General features: G+C 40.7%; 3 protein-coding genes across 3 annotated transcripts; all 3 read right to left on the reverse strand.

The window, feature by feature from the left end:
* LOC307026381 (trace amine-associated receptor 8a-like) lies at positions 1-1,950 on the reverse strand. Its single transcript, XM_079661736.1, has 2 exons — positions 1,171-1,950; positions 1-895 (listed from the first exon to the last, which is right to left on the reverse strand). The coding sequence occupies exons 1-2, from the start codon at positions 1,326-1,328 to the stop codon at positions 76-78; spliced, it is 978 nt and encodes a 325-aa protein (XP_079517862.1). The 5' UTR covers positions 1,329-1,950; the 3' UTR covers positions 1-75.
* Positions 1,951-4,737: 2,787 nt separating this feature from the next.
* LOC307029740 (trace amine-associated receptor 8a-like) lies at positions 4,738-5,993 on the reverse strand (the record flags this gene model as incomplete). The annotated part of the gene is made up of 2 exons (XM_079665821.1): positions 4,738-5,557; positions 5,836-5,993. The coding sequence occupies 2 exons, from the start codon at positions 5,991-5,993 to the stop codon at positions 4,738-4,740; spliced, it is 978 nt and encodes a 325-aa protein (XP_079521947.1).
* Positions 5,994-12,896: 6,903 nt separating this feature from the next.
* LOC307029741 (trace amine-associated receptor 13c-like) lies at positions 12,897-14,151 on the reverse strand (the record flags this gene model as incomplete). Its single annotated transcript, XM_079665822.1, has 2 exons — positions 12,897-13,716; positions 13,994-14,151. The coding sequence occupies 2 exons, from the start codon at positions 14,149-14,151 to the stop codon at positions 12,897-12,899; spliced, it is 978 nt and encodes a 325-aa protein (XP_079521948.1).
* Positions 14,152-14,660: the final 509 nt, after the last annotated feature.

Here is a 14,660-nt window from a genome sequence, read left to right on the forward strand (position 1 = left end):
CAGCAACAATAGCAAAAATAATTCCATCTTAACAGAGGTTTTTTAGAATATATCTAAAAACAATATTCAGATATTCTAAAGTATTTTAGAATCACACGAGTAGGACTTAAGTATTTTAAGGGTAACAATGAGCTTGATAGATTTTCTAAACCAGGGGTATAACGAGGCATAAATCACTGGGTTCAGACAAGAGTTCAAATACATCAACCAGAGTACAATGGGTGAGGTTGAACTACCAGTTTCAATATCCTCACCCATAAGGGATGGAGTGTAATATGGAAAAAGACATATTAGAAACACAAGGACAACAACACCAAGAGTCCTGGCTGCTTTCATCTCAGATTTCTTAGCAGTTGAACCAACTGAACGTTGCATAGTGACAGCGATAACATGAGATCGCATGGCTCGAGCCTGAGACACAGCCACCACAAACACTCTGATATAGAGAACTATGATAACAGTAATGGGGGCAATAAAGTTAACAACTAAGTCAACAGCTCCTGTGATATTGTCAATGACAGCTACACATTCTCCATGGCAAGAATTCTGTGAATCAGGTTGTCTTAGAAAGTCCTTTAAAATTAGACAATTATAGATAACAGAGCAAATCCAACAAAGACAGATGCAGATTTTTGTTCTGTTGAGAGTTATTCTGATGGTGTAATGTAGAGGGTCACAAATAGCAGAATAACGATCAATGGATATGAGCACCATGTTTCCGACAGTAGAAGATGTAATGGTAAAACTAACAATACCATACAGAGCACACATCAGGTCACCCAAGTACCAGCAAGTCTCTGTTAGAAGAATTTTACCAGGCATCAAAATGAGGCCCACGATGAAGTCTGAGACAGCCAGGGAGAGGATGAGGAGGTTAGTGGGGGTGTGGAGCTGCCTGGAAAGGAAGAATATCATCATAAATAAGATTATCAATGATAGCTTGAAACAACAAACAGCACTAAAACACAAAAAAATAAGTTTTATGGATATGCTTTTGTTGTGGAGTGTCTGCTTTAAATATTTTCTCACACAACGTCATGTTTGAATATGTTATCATTTAAAACAGCACTATTATCTGAAGCATTCATTGAAAGGAATATATGCGTTGCAAAATCCTGTTACTTTTCAATCATGAACATATACAAGCTTAAGCTGAAAGTTTGTCTGTGCCTGAAGTGGGAGATAGAGATGATGACCAGCAGGTTGAGAGCTGCAGTGATCAGAGCGATGAAGGACAGCAGGATGTAAGCGAGCAGGACATCTGACTGAGCTGGCGTAGGCTTCCTGCAGGATTTGTTGAAGAGTTGTGGAAAGCAGAGTTCATCCATTTGGGAAGTCTCTATCTTTAGAGAGACGTGTTGAGAAGCTGCTGTGTTCTGGCAAAGCTCTCTGTTCTACAGCTGATATATCTCTTCTCATCTGTCCTGCCCCTACTATTACTTTCTCTCTAGCTAAGACTGAAATCCCTAAGCTCTACTTTGTTTCTGCAGTCATCTTCAACTCAGTCTTCATCACTTCCATGCAACTTATTTTTTTCGTAATTCCCGGCATTGACATCATCTTATTTTATTATGGATGCCACTTTTTCCTTCTCATCAAGAATGGTTTTACAGTGTAAAGTGACATTTTTGAAACCAAGTGAGCCATGCTGATAAGTTACATTGTGGGAGTGGCTCCTCAGAGTTATGGTCAAAGGATCAATGAAGCCAACTTGCTTCTAGACAATGGATTAGGTCATGTAGCTTTTTGGGCCTGGTTGTTCCAGGGTTATTTTGAAAAAAAAACGACATAAAGCCAAGACATTGGGAAGGCCAGTGAGATTGACTGTTTGTTCGTCTCAAGAAAGGTCTGGCAGCTCCCAGATGACTCAGGAAAGGGACACAGGGTTTCAGAGTGTTCAGCTCAGGAGGAGAGCTGCTGATATCCTGATACTGTCAGGCGTTTTGAAGGGCTCCCAAACACATCCAAAATGTTGTCGATGGATAATGAAAAGTTGGAAGATTATAGGGAAGCTTTACCCATATCTCAATATCACAGCGCCAGTTATGGATGAGATTTGCCCAGGAATATTAAAGGCTCTAGAGTCTAGACATTGTTCAGGTTTCTGGCAGACATGTCTCTTCAATCTTGAGTGATGGTCAAGGGCTAACTCCTCTTTTATATCAAGGTATCATGTTGCTCAACCACCCAGGAAAAGCTTATGCCAAGGTACTCAAAGGAAGATCTGACCAATTGTGTTGAACATCTTGCTGTCGTGCTTAGCTGTCCCCCTTTGTTAGAAGCCTCCTTATACTTCCTGTACAAAGTAAAACCATTTACTTCTGAAAGGATTAATGAAAGGGTGTCAGAAGAATGTCATGCAAAGCTGCCTGCCTGCCTTCCTTTGATTCTCTCTGAACTGCCTGGTATTTTTAATGTTTAATGTCAACCATTTGTGCAGATAGCATGAAGTAGAAAAGATCGTCGATCGCCGATACTAGCGTTAGCATTTCTCCCCCGGGCTTAAATGGTGTATTATAGAATGATCATACCGGTGACAGTACTCTTCAAAGGGTTCGCGAAATATGACTACTACTCTTACTGTTTAACATTTTGGGTTACTTAATGTTACTTCATGTTAAGGCTAATAAAAATGACATGGCTGTAATGCTAACTAACGTGCTAGCTACTAGCTAGGTAGCTAACTTGATCCAGCCACTCCTGGTCCTTTCATCACACGGGAAGCGAAAGAACGAGCAAGACCCATTACTGGTATGCTAACAAACTAGTACTGAGCACACAGGCATCTTGTTAAAGTTATCTTATCTTAGCCAGCGCCATATAGATAGATTATATCTATATGGCGCTGATTTTAGCTATCTCTTAGTGGAGGAAAACAATTGTGACATCACTTACTCTGGGATTTGTAGTCTTTCTAGTTGCGTATTTTTCATAGTCTTATATTTCATCAGTTTAACGACAAACTGTGACTTTTTTGACATGGAAATTATTTTTTAAGATTGACAAACATCATATGTGTAATTTATGGCACAATTCAAACGGGATCGAAAGATACGTTTTCTCTCTCCATTGACTTCAATACATTATTTTTCCGAAATAAGGTCCCATGGACCGGAAGTAGATGGGTGTGACTATACCAATCTTACATTATCAGTGCAAGAACACGTTATTTACCTATTCAAATAAACTCACATTTCAGTATTATTATAACTCACACTTTCAAGTTCTACATTTATATAAGTCATCATTTCAATTTAAGAAGATTGTAATAATATATTTACTTCAACTTAGATCTATTAGTTATATTGTAGAGCCGATGAACGGGAGTCAGAGGCGGTGCATTCAGAATGGATTTCCATACTTTATTATTATTAATCCAGACAACGTGAGTACATGAGCTGCTCTGTGAAACCAGCTAGCATGAATGAACTCTCACCCCAGTACCCTCACTAACGGGTCCGGGTTGCAACACACACTATAAGCCACAGTGAATTATGTCCCGTAACTGTCACCACAATATTAACTTTAATTGCAAGTTTACATACATTGTAAACAAGTGTACATTGTTTCAAATACAAAACAAAACATTTGAGTGTTTACATAATGGTTCAATAGTTTCCGAACAGTTTTTAGAAAATCTACTGAATATGAAAAAGAGGGTTCATTGTGAATTGGTAACCACATTCCACACAGTTACCGTCCGTCACGGTCCTAGCCGGTGTTTCAGACTGTATAGGTTCACATATCACTCCGCCTAAATTGGATCCCCGCTGCAGTTCCACAGAGTTCCTCCGCCAGCGGCAGTAGTCCTCTCATTTAAATCAAAATGAGACTTTACTTTAGTCCGAATTAAAATATGACATCTTTAGGATATACCAGTTGATTACATCCATGCTTAAACCTTACATTCAGTTTTAACTCAAATGTGGAAGCATACGTTTTTTTCTTTAGCTCTCAAACCTGTGCTCCCGCCTTTTTCTTTTTTTTCTTTTTTCAACTGATTTGTGAAGGCAAGTTGAGTCAATGTGACAAAATGTTTCAGTTGTCAACAGTGAATAAATGTAAGTTTAACCTTCTAAAACTAGAAAAGCTGAGTTCAAATTCAAAAACTTGTCAAAGCTCTTTGAATCAAAGAGACAATGTCATTTGACATAACTAAATGGGGCTGTGATGTTTTACAGGAATTCCTAACTTTTCACATGGAATTCACAAATTATGTTAAATTTGTAACTTGAGCATCCTACAATATGTTTTTCTCCATTCCTTTAGCTTCTACATTAACACAGACAAACACACACACACACACACAGACACACACACACACACACACAGACACACACACACACACACACACACACACACACACACACACACACACACGACAGCTCTGTCTTTTTGTTTGAAGTTGCACACTGACCTACTGCCAACAACGTAATCGATCAGTCTGTCATGCATACTGTCTACTAAATTAACCAGAATACTGTTCACACTGAAGTCAGCACAAGTAAAAAACTATTACTTCTTCTGCGCAATGTAATATTTTCCAGTTTTATTTTCAAGGCAAACAACAAATATTGAATATTTTATTGTAACATAATGTTTTACTACATTACTGTATGTAATGTGTAATCATTACACATTGCATTCTGACTTTAATTGAGTGACTCAGCAACAATAGTAAAAATATGTCCATCTGAACTGAGGTTTTTTAGAATATATATCAACCACAGTCCGTCATTACAGTATTTTAGAATCACAAGAGTAGGAATTAAGTATTTTAAGGGTAACAATGAGCTTGATAGATTTTCTAAACCAGGGGTATAAGAAGGCATAAATCACTGGGTTCAGACAGGAGTTAAAATACAACAACCAGACTACAATGAGTGAGGTTGAACTACTATGTTCAATATCCTCACCCATAAGGGATGGAGTGTAATATGGAAAAAAACATATTAGAAAAACAAGGACAACAACACCAAGAGTCCTGGCTGCTTTCATCTCAGATTTCTTAGCAGTTGCACCAACTGAAAGTTGCATAGTGACAGCGATAACATGAGATCGCACGGCTCGAGCCTGAGACACAGCCACCACAAACACTCTGATATAGAGAACTATGATAACAGTAATGGGGACAATAAAGTTAACAACTATGTCAACAGCTCCTGTGATATTGTCAATGACAACTACACATTCTCCATGGCAAGAATTATGTGAATCAGGTTGTCTCAGAAAGTCCTTTAAAATTAGACAATTATAGATAACAGAGCAAATCCAACAAAGACAGATGCAGATTTTTGTTCTGTTCACAGTTACTCTGATGGTGTAATGTAGAGGGTCACAAATAGCAAAATAACGATCAATGGATATGAGCACCATGTTTCCAACCGTAGAAGAGGTAATGATAAAATCAACAATATTATACAGAGCACACATCAGGTCACCCAAGTACCAGCAAGCCTCTGTTGAAATGATTTTAACAGGCATCGAAATTAGGCCCACAAGGAAGTCTGAGACAGCCAGGGAGAGGATGAGGAGGTTAGTGGGGGTGTGGAGCTGCCTGGAAAGGAAGAACATCATCATAAATAAAATTATCAACAATAGCTTGTAACAACAAACAGCAGTAAAACACAAAAAAAGCAATTGAATGGATATGCATTTTTTGAGGAGTGTCTGCTTTAAATATTTTGTCAAACAACGTCAGGTTTGAATATGTTATCATTTAAAACAGCACAACTATTATCTGAAGCATTCATTGAAAGGAATATATGCGTTGCTAAATCATGTTAATTTTCAATCATGAACATATACAAGCTCAAGCTGAAAGTTTGTCTGTGCCTGAAGTGGGAGATAGAGATGATGACCAGCAGGTTGAGAGCTGCGGTGATCAGAGCGATGAAGGACAGCAGGATGTAAGCGAGCAGGACATCTGACTGAGCTGGCGTAGACTTCCTGCAGGATATGTTGAAGAGTTGTGGAAAGCAGAGTTCATCCATTTGGGAAGTCTCCATCTTTAGAGAGACCTGTTGAGAAGCTGCTGTGTTCTGGCAAAGCTCTCTGTTCTACAGCTGATACATCTCTTCTCATATGTCCTGCCCCTACTATTACTTTCTCTATAGCTAAGACTGAAATCCCTAAGCTCTACTTTGTTTTCTGCAGTCATCTTCATCTCAGTCTTCATCACTTCCATGCAACTTTTTTTTTTTCGTAATTCCCGGCATTGACATCATCTTATTTGATTATGGTGCCCACTTTGTCCTGGTCATCAAGAGTGGTTTTACAGTGTAAAGAATCTTAACCTGTTAAGCCCGAGAGACCGGTACCGGGGTCCTCCCGAAACATCTTGCAGGAAACAGTGTCTGAGGGCATGTTCATTTAATAAATTATGAATGTTTTATATCCATGTAATGGGAAGAAACTCATCTAACTGATCATTTAAATTTTCTTTTAAAAAAAAACCCCACAATGCTAACGCTGAGCCTCTGAATTAGCAACGAGCGAAAACTGCTAACAGATTACTGCACCAAAATTCACTCACAAAACCTTATTATTTATCTTTTCTGCACATCTCAATCCATCGTTTCACATCGTGAGATGACACAGAATCGATGGGTGCACACATTATCACTCAATGATACGAACTTGCGACTTTATAAACTGAAGTTAATCCATAGGTTAATCAGATGTGTCTGTGTCCCTTTGAGTGATTTCTGATAATCCATGAGCAATAAACCTGCGTTTCCGTTTCTAGATGTCAGAGCTAGAAATAGCTTCACTCTGGTGCAAAACATGTGTATGAGTGGGGAGATTCCCCTTCGATTCTATTGGCTCTAACGGTCAGAAAGAGATGTCAATCACCAAAATCTACCAATGGGTTCCAGAGAAACGGTAGAACCCCCATTTCCACCCAAATCACCTCAGAGGTGGAGTTTTTTTGTGCTAAACCTCTTTAAAAAGGTCAAATGCCACTTGTTTTGCATCAATCTTGATACAGGGTACTTATTATATGTTGTACTTTGGATTCCTAAAGCTTTTAGTCTACCTTACCATCATCCAAGGGTAGTTTTCATTATAAGTAAAAAAGAATTTTTGGAATGACACTATAATTTACAGTTTTTTACTATGTTCAATCTGAATTTTCTTTCAAATGAAAGACATCTATTTTGATTCTGACTGTTCTACATCCAACTCACAGGTTTATCATTACTTTGAGAAAAAAGATTATTAATGTAACCCTTTTAGAAGGGAAGATATGGTCATTTGTTCTGGGAATGTCATTTTCGAGCTGAGACCTGAAAAACAGGCTCAGGGCTTAACAGGTTAAAAGATCAACATTTTTCGTGAAGTATTGAAACCAAGTGGGCCATGCTGATAACTTACATTGTGGGAGTGGCTCCTCAGAGTTATGGTCAAAGGGTCAATGAAGCCAACTTGATTCAATGGTTTAGACATTTAGCCTTTTGGGCCTGGTTGTTCCAGGGTTATTTTGAAACAAAAACGACATAAAGCCAAGAGATTGGGAAGGCCAATGAGATTGACGGTTGGTTCGTCTCAAGAAAGTTCTGGCAGCCCCCAGATGACTCAGGAAAGGGACACAGGGTTTCAGAGTGTTCAGCTCAAGAGGAGAGCTGCTGATATCCTGATACTGTCAGGCACTTTGAAAATCTCCCAAACACATCCAAAATGTTGTCGATGGATAATGAAAAGTTGGAAGATTATAGGGAAGCTTTATATGGAGTCAGATTTGGGTCAATATTCTAGCGCGCAAAACAAGCTACTCACGAGCGGAAAATGTGCTTTTACACGCGCATGAAATGACCCTCGCGTGCAGATTAAACCCCCGCGAGCAGAGACAGCCCTCTTGCTCGCTTGCGGGAGTGTCAGCCTCACTCGCTCGCGGAGTCTTTCTGCGCGCGCGTGAAAAGTTTCTGACACTTTGGGGCGGAGCCACTGGACTTTGATTGACAGCTGCCAGGAAACCTGGAATTGCAAGGTTTGATAAATGCCTGAACTACCAAGAGCCGAGGAGTGACAGCAGCAATATCAGTCGGACGAGATTGAATGGTAAAGTTGTCCATAAACAAATAATATATTCGTAAAGTGTACAATTACAATTAATTAATTTTATATAAAACAATATATTTTTGAGTGGGCTGTATCTGTCGAAAACTGCTAGCTACTGTCTGCTGTATGCACCTCTTACGAAATGAACTATAAATGAACTATAGTATTACTATAGTATACTGTAAGAGTTGTATAGTGTCCTATACCCATGGGCGTAATTTCCACTGGGGACAGGGGGGACATGTCCCCCCCACTTTTCAAAATCCCGTTTGTGTCCCCCCCACTTTTCAAATGTGTTTTTTTTTTTTACGCAAGTGGTCATCGTCACGGAGGAGCGTCTGTTTGTGTGTGTGGCAGGAGCGCAGTTTCTGTGTGAGAGAGAGAGAGACAGAGAGAGACAGAGAGAGAGAGACAGAGAGAGTTACAGGGGTTGTTGTTAGTATCTGGTGCTAGCTCGGAGCTAACGGAGATTAGAAGCTTTTTCAACAATAAGGAGAGGGAGAGTCCTCTCCTGTCGGACTGAGAGGCTGAGATAACGTCAGCTCAGGGAGGTAAAGGACTCGCTGAATGATTGTAAACTTTAGTTATCTCAGTGGGTCTCAAACGGTTTGATCTAAACAAATATTTCCATCTATTTAATATAGTTGTTCAAAATAAGTTAAAAAATAATTCCAATGTCAGTAAAAAATTAAAAACACAGTTTGAAAGGGAAGTGATTAGTAAAATATGCATAAATAAAAAAGAAAGAATGCAGACTAGGTAAGATAAAGATAGGAGAGAGGAGTATATCAATGATGTGTTATTGGTTAATGATTTTTGGAGTATTGAAATATATACAGTTCTGTTTCATATGAGTGTTGAGAGTTGTATCCATAAATCTCTTAATTTGTGCACCAGATTGTTGCTTTCCTTCAAATTAAAGAAAAAAATCTTACCGGGGGTGCATGCCCCCGGACCCCCCTATAGGATGTGAGGTAATCACAAATAAGACAGGTTCATGGATAGATAAGTTTGCACACTCATTATATACACTAAACATTTTTCTTGGATTAGTTAACACCATAGTTCCTAATATATATTTGTAGAAAGGCAGGAAATGGAATTAAATAGAGAACAATGTTTCATTGCGGAGGATCCCCTGTTTTGTCCCCCCCCACTTCTCAAACCAAAGTTACACCCTTGCCTATATCTCATTCACACCAACGGTGTTTCAGGGCCGCTTCACACCGCAGCGGAGCAGCCTCTTAGCTCCGGAATCCGGTTTGTTTCAAGCACCAACAAATTTTCCGGCCAGAGCAAAAGCACCACATACGTCACGCTTACGTTGAGGCGGGGGCAGGGGCAGATCAACTCCTGAACAACAATAAAAAGCCGGCGTTTTATCCAGTTTGTACACAACGATGGAGAAACTTCACAAGCAGCAGTGGTCCAATGAAGAGACCAGCTACCTACTAGGAATCTGGTCTTCCGAAGAGGTACAGAGGAAGCTGGAGCACAATCGGCCATTGTTGTTGTTGTTGTTGTCGATGTGAGGGGTTTCCACGCGGTTTGGCTTTATGAAGCAGGCACGCAAACGGTGCTAGTGAATTAATTCGTTTGTAATGTTTGAGAAACAGAGCCTCGTTGCGGGGAAATTATACAGATGGCTAGTCCGCCCCTGAAAATGTCTATGCAAACCTTATTATTAATAATGATTTAAAAAATATATATATAAAAAAATGTAATCATTTGTTTTTAATACATTTTTTATTTTTTTATTTTCCATTTTTATTTTGTAATCATCTCGCGACCCCCACTCGGGGTCTCGGGACCCCCACTTTGGGAACCCCTGCTATAGAACACTCCTATAGTAATAGTATGATATTGTCATAATGAATGCATATAGTGCTTGTAAAAGTATTACACTCCTAGAATTAATGTTTCGATAGTTAATTGATAGTTCAGGTATTTATCAAACCTGGCAACTCTGGGCTTCCTGGCAGCTGTCAATCAAAGTCCAGTGGCTCCGCCCCAAAGTGTGAGAAACTTTTCACGCGCGTGCAGACAGACTCCGCGAGCCAGTGAGGCTGAACCCTAGATTCCACCGGGTCCGTCTGCGGCGCGTTACGGGCGCGTTACGGGCGCGTTACGGGCGCGTTACGGGCGCGTTACGGCTGCGCCGCGGTGCTCACGGCGATCGCGGCCACTCTAGTCAATGGGTGCTATTCCACCACACGCGGCACGTTACGGCTCAGAAGCGTCCCAGAAGCGTCCCAGAAGCGCCTCGGCGCAGGGCTCCTCTAAAATTAGGATGAATCCTATTTTTTACGCGTCGCAGCCGTATCGTAAGGTAGGGCAGGCAGGAAGTGGAACGGTCAGAGCATATAGCATATATATATATACACAATATATATTGTTGGAGCACCACCCAATCGAATGGTGGGAAGGTTCACCTCTGCTCCTCGCGTCCCTTGATGAGCTGGTTCACAAAAGAAGGAACTCAAAGCACCAGGATAAAGGTTAAACAATCATCTGTTTTAATGGTAAAAAACAACAATACAAAATACAGAGTACCCTGCAACAGTACAAATTACAGAGCACTCCGGGCTGAATTCTACCACTGTGTGGTAATGTGTATCACGACAGCCAGTGAGAAGACAGCCCTATGCATAGGAATATCATAATATTTATACACACAAGTGGGGAGGAGTTGTGTCGGTTGCTCCACCCTAGCTATTTGTTATTGGCGATTTCACTTCTGGGCGGGCCCTAGACAGTGAGTTGTTAGTTCTTCATTGGCCGTTTTCACTTCGGGGCGGGGCCCTAGGCCATGAGTCAGCAGTCGTTGATTCCAGCTGTTTCTCTCCATCTCCTTACAGTGTGTGTGTGTGTCTATGTCCCTCTGCCCTCGAGCAGTCCCACAACAATGCTTTGGAGTCATGACAGAACGCACACACATTCCCCTTAAACATCTTCAACACACACACACACATATGTTTAAATCAACTACTCCAAGATGTTGTGGAAATGTAGCACTCACAACATGAAAGAATAAAACAGAGAGGAATCAAATAAAACACAAACACAGGTAGGCCTATAGTTGAGCAGTAATCATACAGCACATATAGCCACTGCAATGAACACACACACATTTTATCATGCAGCCCACCACACAAATGTCACATGTTTTTCTCTCTGATAGCTATAACTGTATATGTTTTAAACGTCCTCGTCTCATGACATCTTTAGGATTAGTTAACTAACAAACGTTAACTGTTCTTATACCCTAAGGCAGGGGTAGCCAACGCGGTGCCCACGGGCACTAAGTCGCCCGCAGGGGGGAAATTGGTCGCCCGCGTGCATGTTCTAAAAATAGCACAAGTCACCATGGAGCTCCGTCTAAAAAAATTATTGAATATTACATTACATTACATTGCATTTAGCTGACGCTTTTATCCAAAGCGACTTACAATAAGTGCATTCGACCAGGAAGATACAACCTTTAAGAAAACAGAATCATATAAGTACATCAGGTTTCATAGAGCCAAACATTTCAAGTGCTACTCAACTGGCATTTAGAAAGCCAGCCCTTTATTAGTATATAAGTGCTTTGTTAGTAATTCTATCGCTCGAAGTGGAGTCTAAAGAGATGAGTTTTCAGTTTGCGTCGGAAGATGTGTAAGCTATCTGCTGTCCTGATTTCAATGGGGAGCTCATTCCACCATTTTGGAGCCAGGATAGCAAACCCACGTGTTTTTGCTGACGGGAACTTGGGTCCCCCTCGCAGTGCGGGTGCAGCGAGCTGTTTGGCTGATGCAGAGCGGAGTGCACGTGCTGGGGTGTACGGTTTAACCATGTCCTGGATGTAGGAAGGGCCAGATCCATTCGCAGCATGGTACGCAAGTACCAGTGTCTTGAAGTGGATTCTAGCAGTTACTGGAAGCCAGTGAAGGGAGCGGAGGAGCGGTGTGGTGTGGGAGAATTTGGGAAGGTTGAAGACCAGACGAGCCGCTGCATTCTGGATGAGCTGCAGAGGTCGGATGGCACATGCAGGTAGACCAGCCAGGAGGGAGTTGCAGTAGTCTAGGCGTGAGATGACGAGAGCCTGGACCAGAATCTGCGCTGATGTCTGGGTCAGCTGGGGACGTATCCTCCTGATGTTGTAAAGCGTGTATCTGCAGCAGCGGGTTGTAGCAGCGATGTTTGCAGTGAAGGACAGTTTGTTATCTATACATTTTTAATTTTTAAAAAGACAATATTGAATATAACATTTTAAAAGCACACATTTTGTATGTACATATGTAAGTGAAATGGAGATTTGGTGCGTGAAATTGAACTCTGACCCCAGATAGGTTCAGAGTTGAACTCCACGCACCAAATCTCCGTTCCACCTTTAGCTGAGACAAGCTAGCATGAGCAGCTACGATCATGGGCCTCATCACCACACCGCAAACACACACACACACACACACACACACACGCACGCACGCACGCACGCGCACACACACACACACACACACACACACACGACAGCTCTGTCTTTCCTCTGAAGTTGCACACTGATATACAACGACATACTCAATCAGTCTGTACTGCATATTGTTTACAAAATTAACAATTGAACATATCATTACCAGAATACTGGTCAAACTGAAATCAACACAGGTCAAAAACTACTACTTCTTCCACACAATGTAATCTTTTCAAGTTTTATTTTGTATTCAATTATTTAATATCTTTTAGTTACATATGTTTTACTACATTAAATAATGTCTAATATTTCTTCAGCCATTACACATTGCATTCTGGCTCAGCAACAATAGCAAAAATATGTCCATCTCAACCCCAGCCCGTCATTACAGTATTTTAGAATCACACGAGTAAGACTGAAGTATTTTAAGGGTAACAATGAGCTTGATAGATTTTCTAAACCAGGGGTATAACAAGGCATAAATCACTGGGTTCAGACAAGAGTTAAAATACAGCAACCAGACTACAATGGGTGAGGTTGAACTACTATGTTCAATATCCTCACCTATAAGGGATGGAGAGTAATATGGAAAAAAACATATTAGAAACACAAGGACAACAACACCAAGAGTCCTGGCTGCTTTCATCTCAGATTTCTTAGCAGTTGCACCAACTGAACGTTGAATAGTGACAGCGATAACACGAGATCTCACGGCTCGAGCCTGAGACACAGCCACCACAAACACTCTGATATACAGAACTATGATAACAGTAATGGGGGCAATGAAGTTAACAACTATGTCAACAGCTCCTGTGATATTGTCAATGACAGCTACACAATCTCCATGGCAAGAATTCTGTGAATCATGTTGTCTTAGAAAGTCCTTTAAAATTAGACAATTATAGATAACAGAGCAAATCCAACAAAGGCAGATGCAGATTTTTGTTCTGTTGAGAGTTACTCTGGTGGTGTAATGTAGAGGGTCACAAATAGCAAAATAACGATCAATGGATATGAGCACCATGTTTCCAACCGTAGAAGATGTAATGGTAAAACCAACAATATTACACAGAGCACACATCAGGTCACCCAAGTACCAGCAAGCCTCTGTTAGAAGGATTTTAACAGGCATCAAAATGAGGCCTACGATGAAGTCTGAGACAGCCAGGGAGAGGATGAGGAGGTTAGTGGGGGTGTGGAGCTGCCTGGAAAGGAAGAATATCATCATAAATAAGATTATCAACAATAGCTTGTGACAAACAACAGCACTAAAACACAAACAAAGAATTGAATGGATATGCATTTGTTTTGGAGTGTCTGCTTTTAATATTTTCTCACACAACGTCATGTTTGAATATGTTATCATTTAAAACAGCACAACTATTATCTGAAACATTCATTAAAAGGAATATATTCATTGCTAAATCATGTTACTTTTCAATCATGAACATATACAAGCTTAAGCTGAAAGTTTGTCTGTGCCTGAAGTGGGAGATAGAGATGATGACCAGCAGGTTGAGAGCTGCAGTGATCAGAGCAATGAAGGACAGCAGGGTGTAAGCGAGCAGGACATCTGACTGAGCTGGCGTAGGCTTCCTACAGGATTTGTTGAAGAGTTGTGGAAAGCAGAGTTCATCCATTTGGGAAGTCTCCATCTTTAGAGAGACGTGTTGAGAAGCTGCTGTGTTCTGGCAAAGCTCTCCGTTATGCAGCTGATATATCTCTTCTCATCTGTCCTGCTCTTACGATTACTTTCTCTCTAGCTAAGACTGAAATCCCTAAGCTCTACTTTGTTTCTGCAGTCATCTTCCTCTCAGTCTTCATCACTTCCATGCAACTTATTTTTTTCGTAATTCCCGGCATTGATATCATCTTATTTTATTATGGATGCCACTTTTTCCTTCTCATCAAGAGTGGTTTTACAGTGTAAAGTGACATTTTTGAAACCAGGTGGGCCATGCTGATAAGTTACATTGTGGGAGTGGCTCCTCAGAGTTATGGTCAAAGGATCAATGAAGCCAACTTGCTTCGAGACAATGGATTAGGTCATTTAACCTTTTGGGCCTGGTTGTTGAGTTATTTTTGAAACAAAAACGACATAAAGCCAAGAGATTGGGAAGGCCAATGAGATTGACTGTTGGTTGGTCTC

The sequence above is a fragment of the Notothenia rossii genome (genome assembly GCF_949606895.1).
Source record: "Notothenia rossii genome assembly, chromosome: 2".
Classification (NCBI taxonomy): domain Eukaryota; kingdom Metazoa; phylum Chordata; class Actinopteri; order Perciformes; family Nototheniidae; genus Notothenia; species Notothenia rossii.